Source organism: Akebia trifoliata, chromosome 3, assembly GCF_017979445.1.
Source record: "Akebia trifoliata isolate Shusen 1 chromosome 3, ASM1797944v1, whole genome shotgun sequence".
NCBI classification, from domain to species: domain Eukaryota; kingdom Viridiplantae; phylum Streptophyta; class Magnoliopsida; order Ranunculales; family Lardizabalaceae; genus Akebia; species Akebia trifoliata.
In genome coordinates, this window is record NC_141377.1 from 34,300,246 (window position 1) to 34,317,887 (window position 17,642).

A 17,642-nucleotide genomic window follows, 5' to 3' on the forward strand; every position below is an offset into this window, starting at 1 on the left:
TATTTATTTTTCTTATCTTTCCAATCATCTCTCTATCATGCTTTGACCACCCAACATTTAGCTCAATAATGTATAGTTGGTCGATCTTATAAAATTTGTCTTCTAGTTTGATACGAGTCTGTCACGTAGTACTCCAAAAGCACACCTCTACTCTAACCATCCAACTTTGGTTTTATGGGTAACATTTTTGTCATTCTATCCATCCTTATGCATGATAACAATGAGATATGGTGCTCTAAGAGGCTAGTTGCCTTGCCATGCTAGTCAGGCCTATGGGTTCGGACACTCCATCATCATAAAATAAAATAAAATTAAAAATAATGATAAAGAAATTGGACACTCTGAGGTAACCCTAAATCATCAACGTCTTTATTGAGAGTATATTTTCCTCCATTCTAAGCCAGGGGTGGAGTCAAGATTTTCTTGTAGTGGGGGCAAACTGTGGTTAGTTGTATTGTTGAAGAACTTGAAGATGAATGGTTTTAGGGAGAAATTCAGATATTTTTTTATTAGAAGTTGAAGAAAATGATATTTAAGTCATTTCCAATTAGTATATGAGAATGCCCAGTCAAGAGGCAATATCATCAACAAAAAATTAAAAGGGGGGGGGGGGGGGGGGGGCAAAATTGGAGGGAGGCGAGGGTGTGGGGGCAAATGGGGAGAGAGGTGAGGGAGTGGGGACAAATGGGGCATGTAATTAATTGAAAATATAGGGATGTCTTAAAGTTTTTTGGGGACAATTGCCCCTACCAGCTCCTTACTAGCTCCGCCTCTGCTCTCAAGTGTGTCATACCCTAGTTAAGCCTCGTGATTTTCTTATATTCATAGTTTTCACCCTCTCCAACAGACCAATCTTTTAGAGTAGTTTGTTGGTTAACATGGTATCAGAGCACTAGGTTTATATAGGCCACGTTCGATTCTTTCCACCCTTATGGGTTAGGGGAAGTATTGAGTATATATTTTCCTCCACTCTTAGGTTTGTCATACCTTAGTTAAGCTTCATGACCCTCTTATATTCATAGTTCTTGCCCTCTCTGACAGATCAGTCTTTTGGAGTAGTTGGTTAGTTAACAGTCTTGTACCAAAGACTTGGGGTCCACCAAATGAATTATATTCCACTAATAATTTAATTTTGCCGAACGTCATTCTATCTAGAGCCACATCTTCTATTGTTGAAAATTTGTTCATGTCTTCTTTTACCATCCCAATCTTTATTCTTTGGCATCTTCCTCTTTACTTTTAACACCTTCAACTTGCATATTTATTCTAGCAAAAGCAATAATCAAACCACATCAAATAGGTAAAAAAGACTTCATTAAAGGAGAAAGGAGCCCCTACAAGTCATCTTGAATTAACAAATTACATAACTTATAGACTTACTCCAATACTAGACTCACACTGTTCAAATTATGGGCTCATTCTATCAAACTCTACTAAAGCATGTCCTGATGCCACTTTTTATACTACCTAAAGCCCTTTTCAATCAAGAAGAATAGTAATGCAAATCCCCCTCATTGTGCTCTTACATGTTCAACTACGAATGTCGATCATCTATAAATTCAATAAATGGGTACAGATGATGACACATAAAACTCATTTTTCCAATTCTCTAGCATTTCCAATCAGAATCTGAGAATCAGATTCAAGAAATGGGTAATCAATATAACCTACAACAGGTTCAGGGCTATAAAAGGTGCTTCTATCATACTTGTTAAGAGGAGCGTCAAGCTCGAATCTCCTTGGCAAATCAGGATTAGCTAAGAACCACCTACCATATGCAACAAGATCTGCATAATTATCAGCTATAGCTTTGTTACCATCTTCTCTATTATAACCCCCAGCAACCATGAAAGTCCCCTTGAAAGCCTTTCTCATCAGTAAAAGACTATGAGGAGTTTCGGACTTCTCTCCGACCGTTTTCATCCTTGGCTCAACCATGTGACAATATAGAATCCCATATTTGTTAAGGGATTCAACCATGTAAAGGCCAAGAGCTTCCGGGTTTGAGTCCCCTGACTCTTTATAGCCAGCGAAGGGAGAGAGTCTGATTCCTACTCTGTCAGCTCCAATCTCGTCAACAATGGCTTCCACTACTTCTAGAGGGAAGCGACAACGATTTTCTAGGTTCCCACCATATTTATCTGTTCGATCATTTACTTGATCTTTCATAAACTGTTCAAGAAGGTAGCCATGAAGCCCGTGGATCTCAATTCCATCAAAACCTGCATATCAAAGAAAATTGTTATGTAATGAAATACATAGTCCACATGAGAATCAAGCTGGATTCACCAACCATAGTTAAATCTCCATGATATCAAGGCAAGGATACAACATTTGTAACTCAAGTTCACACTCTTGAGTAGGGAGGGAATAACATCTTAAACACGGAATTTCGGGCCTTAAGTTTAAAGTCTCATGTCAATTTGCAATTAATTAATTTTCAGATTCTTGACCCGCATTCTCCAACAGTTTCTACAAAATTAGGTAACAAAAACTCCCAAGTGATTTTTTTTTTCTGGAAACACACAATATCAAGGAGTGACCTATCGAATTAAACGTCTCCAATAATTCTTATGTAGGTTAGATGTAAAACATGGCCTCAAGGGTAAAAAAGCTTTGGTTCCTTCAAGGATACACAAGTCAAATCCCTTATTTATATTTGCTTAATTCAGTTTGTGATAAATTGGTTATCTTTTTATCTTATATTTATTTAATTTCCTCTATTGAGAGGAGTGGATTATGTAAGGAGGGAACGTCTAATTGATGATGCTGTTTGATATTCCCTCATTTAAACAAATGAAAATGAATTCAGATGTTGTAAGACTTACTTAGGAACCTAAGAAATTTTAGTTTATCCCGAAGAAACAACTATCTTCCCTCCATAATAAGTTATCAAGAAGTTTATGAAGGTAATTTGAAATTCAAGCACATATAGATACACAAGATATAAAAGTGGAGGTAGTTGTTACTGTGTGTAATCAACTGAGATTTTGGAAGATTTTCTTAAGGAGCTCAAGAACGTTTGAGACCAGTATATTTATGCCATTTGCATTACATACTCATGAAATAGATGAGCTTTTCAAACGGAGGCAAGGAAAAAAGAAATATAATAGATTTCATAAAACCATAGAAATTAAATAAAGTAATAATAAACTAACAAGAAAATACAAATTAATTAACAAACTAATAAGAACTCTAAGGGAATCCAGAAAGGAATGGGAATCCATTTCACTATTTCAAAGATACAAGAGTAATATGTTCAGTTTCCATTTCTAAATACAGTCAAATATTTATTTTACTTAAAAATTTTGATGCTATGTGTCAGTATTCAAGAAACAAAACATAGTAGGATCTTCAATAGAAAGTTATATTTTACTCAATGAAATCTTACTGTACTTTTCAACAAAAATTAACCACCCTTTTGCAGATAGTGATCATTCTAAAAATTCAAAAATAATTTACCAGCTTCCATAGCATTCCTTGCAGCGATTCTAAAATCATTGACAATTTGGGGAATTTCATCGATCCTTAACCGACGTGGAGGCGAAAAATCTTTTACATCAATGCCATTGTCTTGAATTTGGGGTGACAATGGCTTGTCAGTAGAAGAGATTGGAGCTTGCGCATTTGGTTGAAAATCTGTGAAGAAGAATTAGGTAAGAAGGTCAGAGAATAATTACAGTTAATCAAGGGTACAAAATATAAATAAAGACTCATTGTTTCCAAAATCCAAAAGCAATGTACCCAGTAGATTTTAGTAGTTTTTAAAGAAATAAAAAGTGCAAGATCATTAGGTGTGGGTCTATAATATGAAATTCTTCATAAGAGTGATGATTTTCTCGCGGTTGGGAAGTTATGCCTCTTACATTCAAGTCACATATTCTAGCTTTTATAACTATGGGCCACAATTGTTTGTTTTCTTATCGATGATACATAAACATTGAATTTTCCTAGAAGGTCTGGAAATTAAATAAATTTAGACTTCACAAGAGGCCAATATTGTAGGCCTAGTGAAATCTCTCGAATCATCTTCGCCCGTGAATGTGGTTTCTAAAATAACGAACCAAGTAAAACTTTGATTCTTTGTGTTCTTTTTTCCTTTGTTTCCGTGTTGCCATCAACTGTGTCAATTTATTTTGCACAGAAACCATGTAGGGCTTCTAGATTAATGATGTCATTATTATCATCATAATTAGCTAAAAGAAGATAATAATAAAAAAGAAGGTTTTTGCTCGCAGAAAAGTCAATATGGGATTTCAGAGATCCCCAATCAACCAATCACACAACGCCTAACATGGGTAGTTTTGTAAAATGGGGATGCCCTCAATACAAGCAGCTTCGTGTGATTGGTTGATCTAGAATTCTGTGGAATCCCAAATTGACTTTTTTGTAAGCAAAATTTTTTTCTAACTTTACCAATCAGACAAAAATAATAATAACATTGGACATACCATAATTGGATACCCGTCCCACATGCCAAATCTGGCAAAAGAATATACCACCCTTGGCATGAACAGCGTCCACAATAGGTTTCCAGGCTTCCACCTGCTCCTTTGTCCAAATACCAGGTGTATTTTCATACCTACACATGAGAATAAAAGAAGAGACACAAAGACATTAAGGAAATTAATAAACACACACGCGAGCATGCACACACACAGTTTTACCCTTGAGCAGTGTCAGAAACTCCAGTGGCTTCAGCTATGAGGAGTCCTCCTTTGCTGGTTCGCTGAGAATAATACAAGATAGAGTGTGGTTGCATCACATTCTTGTAAGATCTTTGTCTAGTCAGTGGTGCCAAAACTATTCTACAAAATATAGAACACAAAGTTTTTTAGTCAAAATTTCTCAATCAAACAAATGTAATTAACAGGGGATTTGGTAGTTGGCGCATAAGATTCTTATAAAAAGGAAGGTTGATTGACCCCATTTTTATTTCCCTATAGCTTTCACACAACAATGGAAGTGTAAAACTTAAATAATCTAAGAACAAAAAGGAACTCAATTACTCAAAGTTTGACATGAGATTCAAATAGAACAACATCACATTTTAACAATGAATGATAACCGAATGTGAGGCTTCGGACTCTTCAATAAATAATAGCAATGTTGAAGTCGATGAAAGAAAAGTTCAAGAGTAGGAATTAAGTGTTGGAAACTATGAAGAAATTTGAATGTCTAATAGAGCTTCAATGCCAACACTCTTGATTCTTGATGCACATTGATGAATTCGAGGTGGGATTTTTGAACCGATGTATGCGGTTATTTGCAGACTTTACCAACTTAAAAGGGCGACGCCTCCAAATGTGTTTGCAATTTCACCATTTTAAGCTCATTTTTTTGAGAGGGGATTAACCCAACTCCAAGTGATACTATAAATGCACATCCTTTAGGATAAAGAGTGGAAGTAGGAGTTTGAACCCATGTTTGTGGTATCAAAACTCATTAAGAATCAGCAAGATTGGTGATCTCTTGACATTAGATTTGAGAAAATTCATTTACTATGGGGTTTACAAATAGTGACAGAGTGGGCTCCAACTCTGCAGAAAAAACGCTTGAATCTAATGGCTAGAATTTACCAAAGAGAGTGATTTTGGTGTGATGGGCATTTAAAAAAAAAAGAAGAAGAGCAAGATCACTCAAACAACAGACACAAATAATCATAGAACATACAAAAACAAAATTGATAATAATCAAAGCTTGGTTGGATTTTAAAAAAAAAAAGTATGGGCAAGTGTCAAATGATACTAAATTTAAAGAAAATCCAATCTTATATGTGCTTTTTTTTTTTTGGCAAGAAAAAAATTGAGGAGCAAATGTAAGAAATGGTGCAAACCTGTGAGAAAGATTGAACTTCCCCATTTTGTATGGAGTCAAGAGAGGGATTTCTTCAGTGCTCATGGAATCTCCTGATGTCACCTCCATTTTTTTGCTCCTCTCTCCCTCTCTCTCGATTTAATGAATCCTACAAACTGACATATTTGTTGTACAAACTACTAAGTAAAATGATCGGTAAAAGACAATATGTCACTGCAAACGTCATCATATCATTCATTCATTCATTTGTGTCCAAAGTCTATGGGAAACATTTCTAAGATCACTGATATGGTGACACGAAGGATGTGAAATGAAGGTTTCGTTTATGGGTTTTGTTACTATGTGCCCTTGGACACACGTTTAGTTCATTAAATACGTTCAAACACAACCGTCTGAAATATCCTTCAATCTCAACCGTAGAAAAAAAAATTGCTCATAGAGAAGTCAATCCTAGACAAATCATTCAAACACACATGTATTGAAAGCATCCCCAATTTATGAGATTATTCTTATTAGGCTTCATGCAATTGGTCATGCGGGATTCTATGAAATTCTTAATTGATTTTTCTGTGAGTGAAAATTCTCTCAAATATAATTTAAAGCCATTAGCAAGGTTGAAAACATTGAATTGCTTTTTTTCAATCTACTATTGATTACTTGGAGATGAAGTAAGATGTCCCAATCCTATGGAATAGAAACGTTGTTACGTGGCATGCTTTGGTTGGAGTTTAAAAAACATCGGACTCAATTTTTGGATATCTTATGTGAATGCAATTATCATGTATTAATTATATATAAAGGTGCTCTACAAAAAATGACAGTATTTTGAAGAAAAATTGTCTCATTTTTACGGGGGTAGGATCAGTGGACTTGTGAAAATTGAACTCATATGTTTACACACAATCCTGTTCGTGTATGTGTGAGATTCAACGATTAAGATAAAAGATGTATCCCAAGAATATATTACGGATCTCTAAAATAAATCTCAACCGTTGGATCCCACATATATACGTCGGTCGGGGATTATTTATTATTTGTGAACATTTGAGTTCACCTTTCATGAATTTACTATACTTATTTACCCTTGATGTGTGAATGTACATTCAACTCAAAAGGCATAAAAATAAATTCATCAAATTGTTTATACAACAACTATTTTCCTAAGTGTCAAATACACATTGCTTAATAATTTTGACAAAAAACAAAATTGTTTTAGTAATTTAGTGGTTTCTTGTGAGGGTTCGACCCCATGAACCACTCTTTAATCATGTTTTTTCATGATTTATAGTTTTGTTTTGCAGCGATGAGTGGGACCTGTTAGACTCCACTTTTCAATGGATTGTACATCCCTCTTCTTCAATCAAAGGGATGATTCAAATCTATGCAACATGGTCTTGAGATCATATATCCCCATTGTTTGATAAACTACTCCAATGGAAAATTTTGTGTTATTTTCTCATGTTTTGTTTAGTCTCAACCAAGTATAAAGCAAAGGTCAGGTTTATACTCTATAATAAAAGGCGCTTGCAACTGATGAACAATGTTCTTTGTTTTGCTGTCTGTTTTTTTGCCACATGTCAGGATTGTAAGAATAAACGGTTGCAGCGTAAAGATTAATATTTAAATGGGTGATTTAGACATGCCCCCTGTTGTGGTTTGTGGAACTTGATAGTACTACTCAATAAGAAAGTACAGTTAATCAAGAGTATTGTCATAATTTTACTAATATTATGCAAAATCCTAGATATGTTTGCAAGGGTATATATATTTCTTGTTTTTGGTGAAAGAGTGTAATCTGTAACTTCAAGTTTTCTCTTTATAGTGAAAACGATGTGATCAGTGGACGTCCCTCAATCTTGAGGGAAGCGGTAAAATCTTTATGTGATTGTATCCTATTTTTCTTTCTTCCGATTCGTTTTCTTGAAAAAGTTGGACAGATTTTTTTTATTTTTTATTTTGTCATTATCTTTATCCTCCCTTAACTAATAACATTTATATTACAAAAGGATCCTTAGTGGTTTACAAATTTCCCTTACCTCTATCGAAGGTAGAGCAAGAAGTATAGAATTTCAAAACTATGAGTACAAAGATTTCATTAAAAGAGAGAGGAGCAAACAATTACAAGACATCTCCAAATATCAAATTACATCTCTTATTATTGTTTAATTTATGGCGTTTAATCTAAATCTAGTACTAAATCAAGTCCTGAAGCCCCTTTATTCAACAATAATTAATAGTAATGCAACTCCCCATAAGCACTCTTACATTAATTTTCATTAAGAATCAATTATGAGAACCAGATTCAAGAAATGGGTAATCAACATAACCGACAACAGGATCAGGGATATAGAAAGTATCTCTATTGTACTTGTTAAGAGGTGCATCGAGTTCGAACCTCCTCGGCAAATCAGGATTGGCTAAGAACAACCTACCATATGCAACAAGATCTGCATAATTATCAGCTATAGCTTTGTCACCATCTTCTCTATTATAACCCCCAGCAACCATGAAAGTCCCCTTGAAAGCCTTTCTCATCGGTAGAAGACTATGCGGAGTTTCAAACTTCTCTCCCACCGTCTTCATCCTTGGCTCGACCATATGACAATATAGAATCCCATATTTGTTCAGGGATTCAACCATGTAGAGCCCAAGAGATTCCGGGTTTGAGTCCCCCGACTCCATATAGTTAGCGAAGGGAGAGAGTCGGATCCCTACTCTATCAGCTCCAATCTCATCGACAATGGCTTCTACTATTTCTAGAGGGAAGCGGACACGATTTTCTAGAGTCCCACCGTATTCATCTGTTCGGTCATTTACGTGATCTTTCATGAACTGGTCAAGGAGGTAGCCGTGAGCCCCGTGGATCTCAATTCCATCAAAACCTGCACATCAAAGAACATTAATTGTGCAAGAGTTGGAACTGAAGTTGTAATTCGCTCTTTGAAATTCTTTTATGGTCGAGGCCTATGCCATCTATTATAATTAATTGTTATAGCGAGATGTACTACAGGACCTAAATCTTACAATAAGATGTATAATAGAAGAAATAGAAACATTGGTCTAAGGCATAGTTACATACATGAATTACTCAATGATGCAACAAATGGGAGAAACTTTATTGGGCCTGTGATAACATAGCCAATCTATTAATCAAAGATCCTCTGCAAACTTAGTAAAGAAGACATCTAAGGGAAGAGGACTAAAAGGCAGAAAGCTTTTTAGCTCCTTTTAGGATACATGAGTCAAATCCCTCATTTGTTTGTTTAATTTGGTTTGTGCTTAGTTCGTTAAGTTAAGTCTGTGAGTGTTGATACCACGACCTGGGTTCATGACCTGCCTTCACCTGTTAATAATTAACTAAGAATCTCACTTGTCTGGCAAACAAAAGGATTAATTGGTAAAATATATTTTTATATTTTATTTCTTTAATTTCTTATATTAAGATGAAATTTCTTTTTATATTGAAGAAAAACCTATCTTCCATCTGTATGTGATAAATTGTCGAAAAGTATATGGCAGGTAAGTTGAAATTCAAGCATTGATACAACATATATAAAGTGTAGGTAGCAAAGAACATATGAAACCATGACATTTCAAGAAAAAGAAATACAATAATTTCATAAAACAAAAGAAATTAAAATAAACGAATTTCGATTAACAAACTAATAAGAATTCTAATAGAATCCAGAAATGTATAGAAATTAATCCATTTCTCTATTCAAATTCAAAGATACAAGAGCAACATGTTAATTAGTTTCCATTTATATTTATAATATAATGTCTGTTTTACTGAATTAAGTTGGTGCTGTGTCCATTAATTTTGAAAAAGTATTCAAGAAATAAAAAATGGCAAGCTTTTCTAAGTAAAGTTCTCTTTTAATTTCCTCATTGATATCTTATACTTCTTTTCATGTAAAACCTACATCTAGTCATCATGCTTAACCTTTAAAAACATTTTTTCAGCAAAAAAAATCAGACAGATATACCAGCTTCTATAGCATTCCTTGCAGCAATTCTAAAATCATTGACAATTTGGGGAATTTCATCTGTCCTTAATCGGCGTGGAGGCGAGAAATCTGCTCCAGCTGCTTGCAATGGCTTGTCCGTAGGAGAGATTGGAGCTTGCCCATTTGGTTGAAAACCTGCGAGAAGAATCAGGTAAGAAGATTTGGGTGTCAAAGAAATAATAACACTTGAAAAAACAAGTTATATTTTTTAATCAAATGATTCATCGGATTAGAGAAGGGTATTTTAGCCATTTTATACCTTTTTGCCTCGATCTTTATCCCAATAAAGAGCGGTTGGGATTTAATATCTCTACGAATCTCAAGGACAACTTTTGACGTTATTGCCTTTGGTCTTCTCCCGTTTTCAAGAATATCCTTCCTCTTTTATTATCTTTCCTCTCATCCCCTTCTTCCAATAATACCCCTCCAACTTTATTGTCTTTTCTCTTCTATCTCTTAACCCCAAAGAAGATGACCGTGCCGACAACAAAGTAAAGGAGGAGCTCATGTTTTAACCACAACAACACTTTTTCCCATACATGTGCTGTGTGTGTCATGGGACCTCTCCTCCTCCTAGGTGGGTTTATCTAACAAAAATTTTCATAAGAGTGACAATTTTCTATAATGAAACCTCTCAGATCATCTTTGCCCATGAATGTGGTTACTAACATGGTGAACTGCGGAAAAATTCTTTGTATTCTTTTCTCTATGTTTCAGTGTTGCCATCGATTATGTTGAATTTTTTGCACATAAACTGTGTAGGGTTGGTGATGGTTGAAGGTTTTAGAAACAAAATTTAAGGTAGAGGGAGAATGGTTTTAGCTTATAACAAGTCAATGTTTGAGACTTGATGATTAATGTTTTCAAATGACTTGAAAGAGAATGGCTAGAAGTTTGGAGATGTGAGAATATTTACATTTGAGTATTTTGAGGATTAGGCTTTTACTTGAGTACTCAGTGCAGAGAATAAGGTTAAGGGGTGTGTTATATTAAATCTGACATTGTACTTCATAGATAATGAAAGCACTATTATAATCATAATTGAAAGAAGATAATAAATTTACCTATAAACAAAAGATAATAACTTCGGATCATGCCATAGTTGGATACCCGTCCCGCATGCCAAATTTAGCAAAAGAAATATACCACCCTTTTCATGAACGAAAAGAGATTTGCAGTTAAAAAAAATTGTGCTAAGCTGATGAACCAATGGCATGATGCCACATGTATTGAAAAAAAGGGTAAAATTGAACCATTTAAAATGCCAATAATATTTTCTCTCCTCTAACCAATCACTGTTTCCATTTTCAATACACGTGGCATCATGCCATTGGTTCATCAGCTTAGTGAAGAATTTTTATAACAAATCTTTTTGTAGGCAAAGACTTAAAGAAAGTCCTATGGGTAGGAATATTCCTTTAGTAATCTTAACCAATTTCTTGCCTAGAACTACAATTTTTTTTATGGGAGGTAACTGGCCTCTTAGAGAACACCATATCTCACCCAAATCCCCAAGGTATTGTCTAGAACTACATGAATGCATGGAATGCATCATATGTCTAAGTGAGTGTTTGTAAGTGTATGATTGCAAAATGCTCCGAAAAGCTTATTTTGGCCTCCTCGTGGTGGGGATCACCTCATGAAGAGGGTATACTCCCTAACCATACTTTGCCATCTTGATGTCCAAACCAGTATAAATGATGTCAATGTAATGATTATATTTACATAGATTAAGAAATTACAATGCTTCTAATTATGAATGCAATTGCTCCCATGGAGCTTGCCATGGAATTAATGAGAGTGAGGATCATCGCATGAAGGGAGTGTACTCTCTCATCTCATCTTTCCATTAATGAAACTACACTACATGAACATGGATGCCCTTTATCATATGAATGTCATGGTTTACACAACATGCTTGGGTTCTAAAAAATTCCTAGAGGGTCCTATTCACCCTTCCTTCTAATTCCCAATCCAACTTTGAATTTCCGGATGGGTTTACCAGTTTACTAGGTGAGATAGGGGTTGAGTAGCTAGGCTCTAATGTAAAGGAGAAAATAGAGTGAGGGAAGTAGAAGTGGGAAGGGGTAAATGAAAGTAAACAAAAAGTACTCCTCCCTTAGTCTTCTTCTTCTTTTGAGAAGAAAATTGGACAAAATTTTGGGAGGAAAGAACTCGGTTCTCAAGACCTTTGGGTATAAAATGGTCCAAAGATAACAAGTCCAGGTTAATTGTATAGAATTTTAAAGGTTGGACCTTGATTGCCCTTCATCAAAGAGGTCTTGATGACCATTCACACCTTAATGAGCCTTACCAATCAAGATGACCAAGGTTAGGAGTATAAATTTTTCTCAAGGTCGTTAGAGAATTCTTTGAGGGATAGAATTGTTCAAAGCATCGAGAAGGAAGATAAATTCATTAAAAACCTTGGCAATGGCATGCAATTATTCAAGCTTAGAAGGTCTTAGGGGTCAAGTACCCTCTCATACACTTTAACAACTTCAGGTTAGGAGAGTAATTCTCCACTAAGAGCTCTAAGAATTCTTTGGTGGGCATCAATTTTCATTGAAACCATGAAGAAGGGTATGTAGATATCCACAAGGAAGGGGTCTTAATGGTCAATTATCTTTCCTTGAGTCTCAAAAAATTGGGGTTAGGAAGGTAGTTGACCCTCGAGATTTTCTAGAAAGGCCTTAATAGAACAAGGATCACAAACCTTAAGTGGTGGGTAAAGAAGGAAGTTCACATTAAGCCAAGACAAAGGGGATAATCTTTGTGATTAAGGAGGGTTAAGGTGTAAAAAAACCTTAAAATCTCTTGTGAGAGATCCTTTGAGCCTAATGGGTAGCTAAGTGGCAAAGGGGGGCCCAAAATTGTAACAGAATTCAAACTGGTCCTTGCCTAGGGAACACACTAGGAAAAATAAACCCTGTCCATACCCTAGAGCGACCAGGATTTTTCTAGCCTGGTTCTTGCCTTAGGTTGGACCTTTAATTTGGGTGTCCTTACCTCTGGGCTTTTCTCAGATTGGACCTACTTTTGGGCTTCGACGGGTTTTGGGACCAAGCCCTACCTTGCAAGCTTTCGGGTGCTCTCAGAGTTGGGCGGGATAATTTGGGTTGTCTACAACTATAATTTTAGAGAAATTTTTTGCTCACAAAAGAGTCAATACAAGCTTCAAAAATTCCCAATCAACCAATCGCACAATGCCTAACATGAGTACTCTTGTAAATTGGGGATGTCCTCAATACATGAGTCTTCGTATGATTGGTCGATCCAAAATTTTGTGAAATATCACAGATTGACTTTCTAGTCAGCAATTTTTTTTAATGACATTAACTATAAAAAAAAAAGGATAATAACTTTGGACATACCATAATTGGATACCCGTCCGACATGCCAAATCTGGCAAAAGAATATACCCCCCTTTGCATGAACAGCTTCCACAATAGGTTTCCAGGCTTCCACCTGCTCCTTCGACCAAATACCAGGTGTCTCTGGGTACCTGCAGATGAGGATAAAAGAAGAGAAAGAAAAACATTAAGGAAATTAATATATGTATATATATAGACACACACATAGGGTCAGATTCCTGTGACTCATGGAAAAAACACATGATCCCAATGTTTAAATACAAATCCAACGATTAAGATTTATCTTCGAGATGAGTATCCTTGAGATTGTTTTCTAAATCCCAACCATTGGATTTGACATTTACACAATCGGGACCATGTTTTTTTCTCACGAGTCATTCTTCATGAGAGATCGGAACCCGACCCATATATGGTTCCAATGACTCATGGAAAACAACACATTATCTGTAAACACTAAGTCCAACGGTTGGATCTATCACCAGGATAAGTATTATCGAGTTGTGTGTTATCAAGATATGAATAAATCTTGACCATTGAATTCTGTGTTTACATGGTTGAGAACATGTGTTTTCTCATGAGCCATTGGAACCCAACTATATACATGAAGAAGTAAAAAAGTTAAAATTTTGCTAACACTGCATTTTTACCCTTGAGCAGTGTCAGAAACCCCAGTGGCTTCAGCTATGAGGAATCCTCCTTTGGTGGTTCGCTGAGAGTAATACAAGATAGCGTGTGGTTGCGGCATATTGTTGAAAGATCTTTGTCTAGTCAGTGGTGCCAAAACTATTCTACAAAATAAAAAACACAAATAAAGGCTTTCTTAAATATCAAGTGTCAAAATTTCTCAATCAAACAAATGAAACTAACAGGGGTTAGTTGGTAGTTGGCCTATAAGATGCTTATAAAAAGGAAGGTTGTTTGACCCTATTTTTATTTTGTAACAGCTTTCACACTCCAATGGAAGTGTAAAAATTAAATAATTTAAATAAAAAGTAACTCAAAGTTTGAAATGAGATTCAAATAGAACAATATCACTTTTTAATAATGAATAATAACCAAATGTGATGCCTTCACTCTTCAATAAATAACAGCAACAGTAACAACTGTATTAGTATCTTTAACTTCTTAACCATAGAGGAAGAGTTATAGTGGATTGTGGCATTGGGTATCATGAGACAAATTGGGGGTCATGTAAATGTCCATGGTTAGAACACAAAGTGTAATTTGACCTCTTTAAAGCACCAACCCTAATTCATAAGTGTTATATTAATGTTCTTTGCAAGTCTGATCAAGTACTGGATTCCTCTGTTTGTTAGAGAAAGCTTTTATGGTGGTGTTCTATATCTCTGTTAGGGTTGACAATGGGTCGGGTTGTGTTCGTGTCCTGTTGAGATAAGGGTATTCTAAAAAAATTTCCAACCCAAAACCAACCCATTAATAATCGTGTCAAAAACTTAAATCCGAACCTGACAAATTTATTAAATAGGTAACCTGACCCGACCTGACCATGTAACCTGTTCAATAAAATTCTAATCTCAAGTGGAAAAATAATTTCCACCACCAAAAATAAAATACCATTAATAAAAAATAAAGACGCACAATCATAAACCAATATTCATCAACATAAACAAAGTTTCACTACCAAAAAATGCACCACAACCAATTAAAGGGATGGGAAAAGAAGAAAAAGAAAAATGTGTCCATAACCTTATACACAAACTACATATCTCCACCCATGACAAAAAAATAATAAAAAAAAACATTCTTCTATAATCTATCTCCATCCTTGTCACCGTCATTCCTCTAAACTCATGCCTATAAAATAGAAATAATCAATAAAAAAATAACTAGAGCAAAAAAGAAATGGAAACATAAAAGGGTCAAAACAGGTTGAGCGGGTTGTTGTCCCTTACCCAATCACAACCCATTTAAAATATAGGTTAGACATGTCGACACTATTATGACCCAAATACAATTGAGCTTAACCCAAACCCACTAACTTGTGTCGTTTTCGAGTCGTGTTCGCGGGTCGTGTTAAGATTTCCACTCCTAATCTTTGTTGAGTATGGGCTTTGGTATGATTTTCGCAGGTTGGTAAAGAAACGTTAATGACCCATGGGTTACCGATCGGGTAAATTCAGTTCTAGATTGTAAGGAAAGTTGCAGATCCAAATGCTCTTGAATGAATGAACATTCCTTTGTATGATGTAACGATGGAGCCTATATATTTTTTTTTGAAAAGTATAATATATTGATAAAGGAAAAAAACAAATACAAGGAGGCTGAGGAAGCCTCACAAAGAACAAGAAGGAAAATAAAGCATCAATGATTACAAAGATCATTCCATCTAAAGACAAAATCTTCGAAGGAAAATCCTGCAAACTCTTTAGACTGTATTTACTTATTGAACATGTAAGATTGATAGAGTTCTACAAAACCATCAACAATTTCAAGTTTCCAATGTATTAGAAGCTCTTTTTTCCTTTTCTAATCACCAGCCTTTTGGAGCACTCCCACTTATAATTCCTCCTTCAAACTTGCATCTATCAAGGTCAAAAATTGTTCTTGATGTCATTGAAGCTTGGATCTTGGGTTTTAAGGGGAATCAAATTAATATAGTAATCGGTGAAAGAAAAGCTAAAGAGTTGGAGCATTAATGCTGTTTTCAAGACTACGAAGAAATTTGAATATGTGTAATAGAGCTTTCATGTGGTACTCTTGAATCATGATGCGCAGCGATGAATTCGAGAAGGGATTTTTGAACCCATACATGTGGTAATCACCATTTGCAAACTTCACCAACTTAATAAGCTTGCACCTCTAAATTTTTGGCAATTCCGCCATTTTAAGCCCATTTTTTATTTGAGATGGGATTAACCCAACTCCAAGTGACACACCAAATGCACCTACTTTTGGATAAAATAGTGAAAGCAGGACTTTGAACCCATGTTTGTGGTATCAACACTCATTAAGAATCAGCAAGATTGGGATTTGAGAAATTTATTTACAATGGGGTTTAAAAAGAGTGAGAGAGTAGGCTCTAATGGCTACAATTTACCAAACAGGCTGATTTTGGCGTAGAGGCACCCCCCAAAAAAAGCAAGATCACTCAAACAACAGCCACAAATAATCATATAATATACTAAAAGAAAATTGATAATAATCAAAGCTTGCTTAGATTAATAAATAAAAAAAGTATGGGAAAATGTCAAAATGATACTAAATTTAAAGAAAATAGAATTTGATGCGTACTTGCAAGACAAAATTAAGAAGGAAATGTAAGAAAGTTTACAAACCTGTGAGAAAGATTGAACTTCCCCATCTTGTATGGAGTCAAGAGAGGGATTACTTTAGTGCTCATGGAATCTCCTGATTTCACCTCCTCTCTCTCTCTCTCTCTCTCTCTTACTCTCTCGATTTAATAAGACCTACCAAAGCACATATTTGTTGTCCTGCAAAGTGAAATGAGAGGTTAAAGGCAATGTCTAACCTATTGTAGTTGTGCGACGTAGGATGATACAAACGTCACCTTATCATTCACCCATTTGTGTCCATACTCCAAACTCATGGGAAAGAAAAAAAAAAAACACTTCCTTTACTAACGTAGTAAGGTTTTAAGTCTTACTAAGGGTCGTTTTCCTAAAATAATTTACTACAGTGACATTCCAACACCACGGCCTTCTAGATTTCATGGAAAAACTCGGATGAAAAAAAAAGAATTAGACTTCATCTAAGATTTTGAAAAAGGATGGTTATCGAACTTTCACGAACTCTCAAATTTAAAATAAAAAATCAATGATAAAATTAACTTTTTTTTTTAATTTTTATTTCAAAGTTAATAGAAAAGTTTCCTCTACAACTCTGGCATCGGATCATGTCACAACCCTCAGTAAGAGTTGAAATCTTATAAGTTAGTAGACTCTATGGGAAACATTTCTTGTTGAGTCTAACTAACCTTACAAAGTTAGTAAGGATTTCATCATCACTAAGGGTTCTTGGCTCAACTTGTGGCATCTAAAATCATGATCTGATGCTACAGGGTTGTAGAGGGCAAAATTCTATAAACTATGGAAGAATACATTCTAAAAATAAATAAATAAATTATTTTTCATTATTAAATTTTAATTTTAAAGTTGGGAGTTATGTGGAAGTTCGGTAGCCATCTAATTTCAAAACCTTGGATCAAACCTAAAGAAAATTGTTTTTAGAAAATATTTTATTTTATTCTTGAATTTGAATTTTTCCACGAAATTTAAAGGGTTGTTTTAAATTTGGGGGTTATGTAAAAGTTCCGTAGCCATACATTTTCAAAATCTTAGATCATGTTCAAAGGAAATTGTTTTTTATTTTATTTTTTTATCTGAGTTTTTTCATGAAATCTTGAGTGATGTGGTGTGGGATTACCAATGTGGTAATCCATTTGAGCAAAACCAACCTTAATTAG

General features: G+C 35.0%; 2 protein-coding genes across 3 annotated transcripts; both read right to left on the reverse strand.

The window, feature by feature from the left end:
* Positions 1 to 1,341: 1,341 nt before the first annotated feature.
* LOC147406537 (putative 12-oxophytodienoate reductase 11) lies at positions 1,342 to 6,151 on the reverse strand. Its single transcript, XM_086434610.1, has 5 exons — positions 5,837 to 6,151; positions 4,668 to 4,808; positions 4,452 to 4,582; positions 3,463 to 3,639; positions 1,342 to 2,222 (listed from the first exon to the last, which is right to left on the reverse strand). Exons 1-5 carry the CDS (start codon positions 5,923 to 5,925, stop codon positions 1,594 to 1,596), a joined length of 1,167 nt encoding a protein of 388 aa, XP_086290736.1. The 5' UTR covers positions 5,926 to 6,151; the 3' UTR covers positions 1,342 to 1,593.
* Positions 6,152 to 7,881: 1,730 nt separating this feature from the next.
* On the reverse strand, positions 7,882 to 16,657 carry LOC147406538 (putative 12-oxophytodienoate reductase 11). Of its 2 annotated transcripts, none has more exons than XM_086434614.1 (5): positions 16,495 to 16,657; positions 13,846 to 13,986; positions 13,199 to 13,329; positions 9,804 to 9,959; positions 7,882 to 8,699 (listed from the first exon to the last, which is right to left on the reverse strand). In XM_086434614.1, exons 1-5 carry the CDS (start codon positions 16,557 to 16,559, stop codon positions 8,101 to 8,103), a joined length of 1,092 nt encoding a protein of 363 aa, XP_086290740.1. In that variant the 5' UTR covers positions 16,560 to 16,657; the 3' UTR covers positions 7,882 to 8,100. The 2 variants fall into 2 exon arrangements, with proteins under 2 accessions (XP_086290740.1, XP_086290741.1); XM_086434615.1 differs by having other exon boundaries at positions 13,846 to 13,981; positions 16,495 to 16,650.
* Between the last annotated feature and the right edge of the window lie 985 nt (positions 16,658 to 17,642).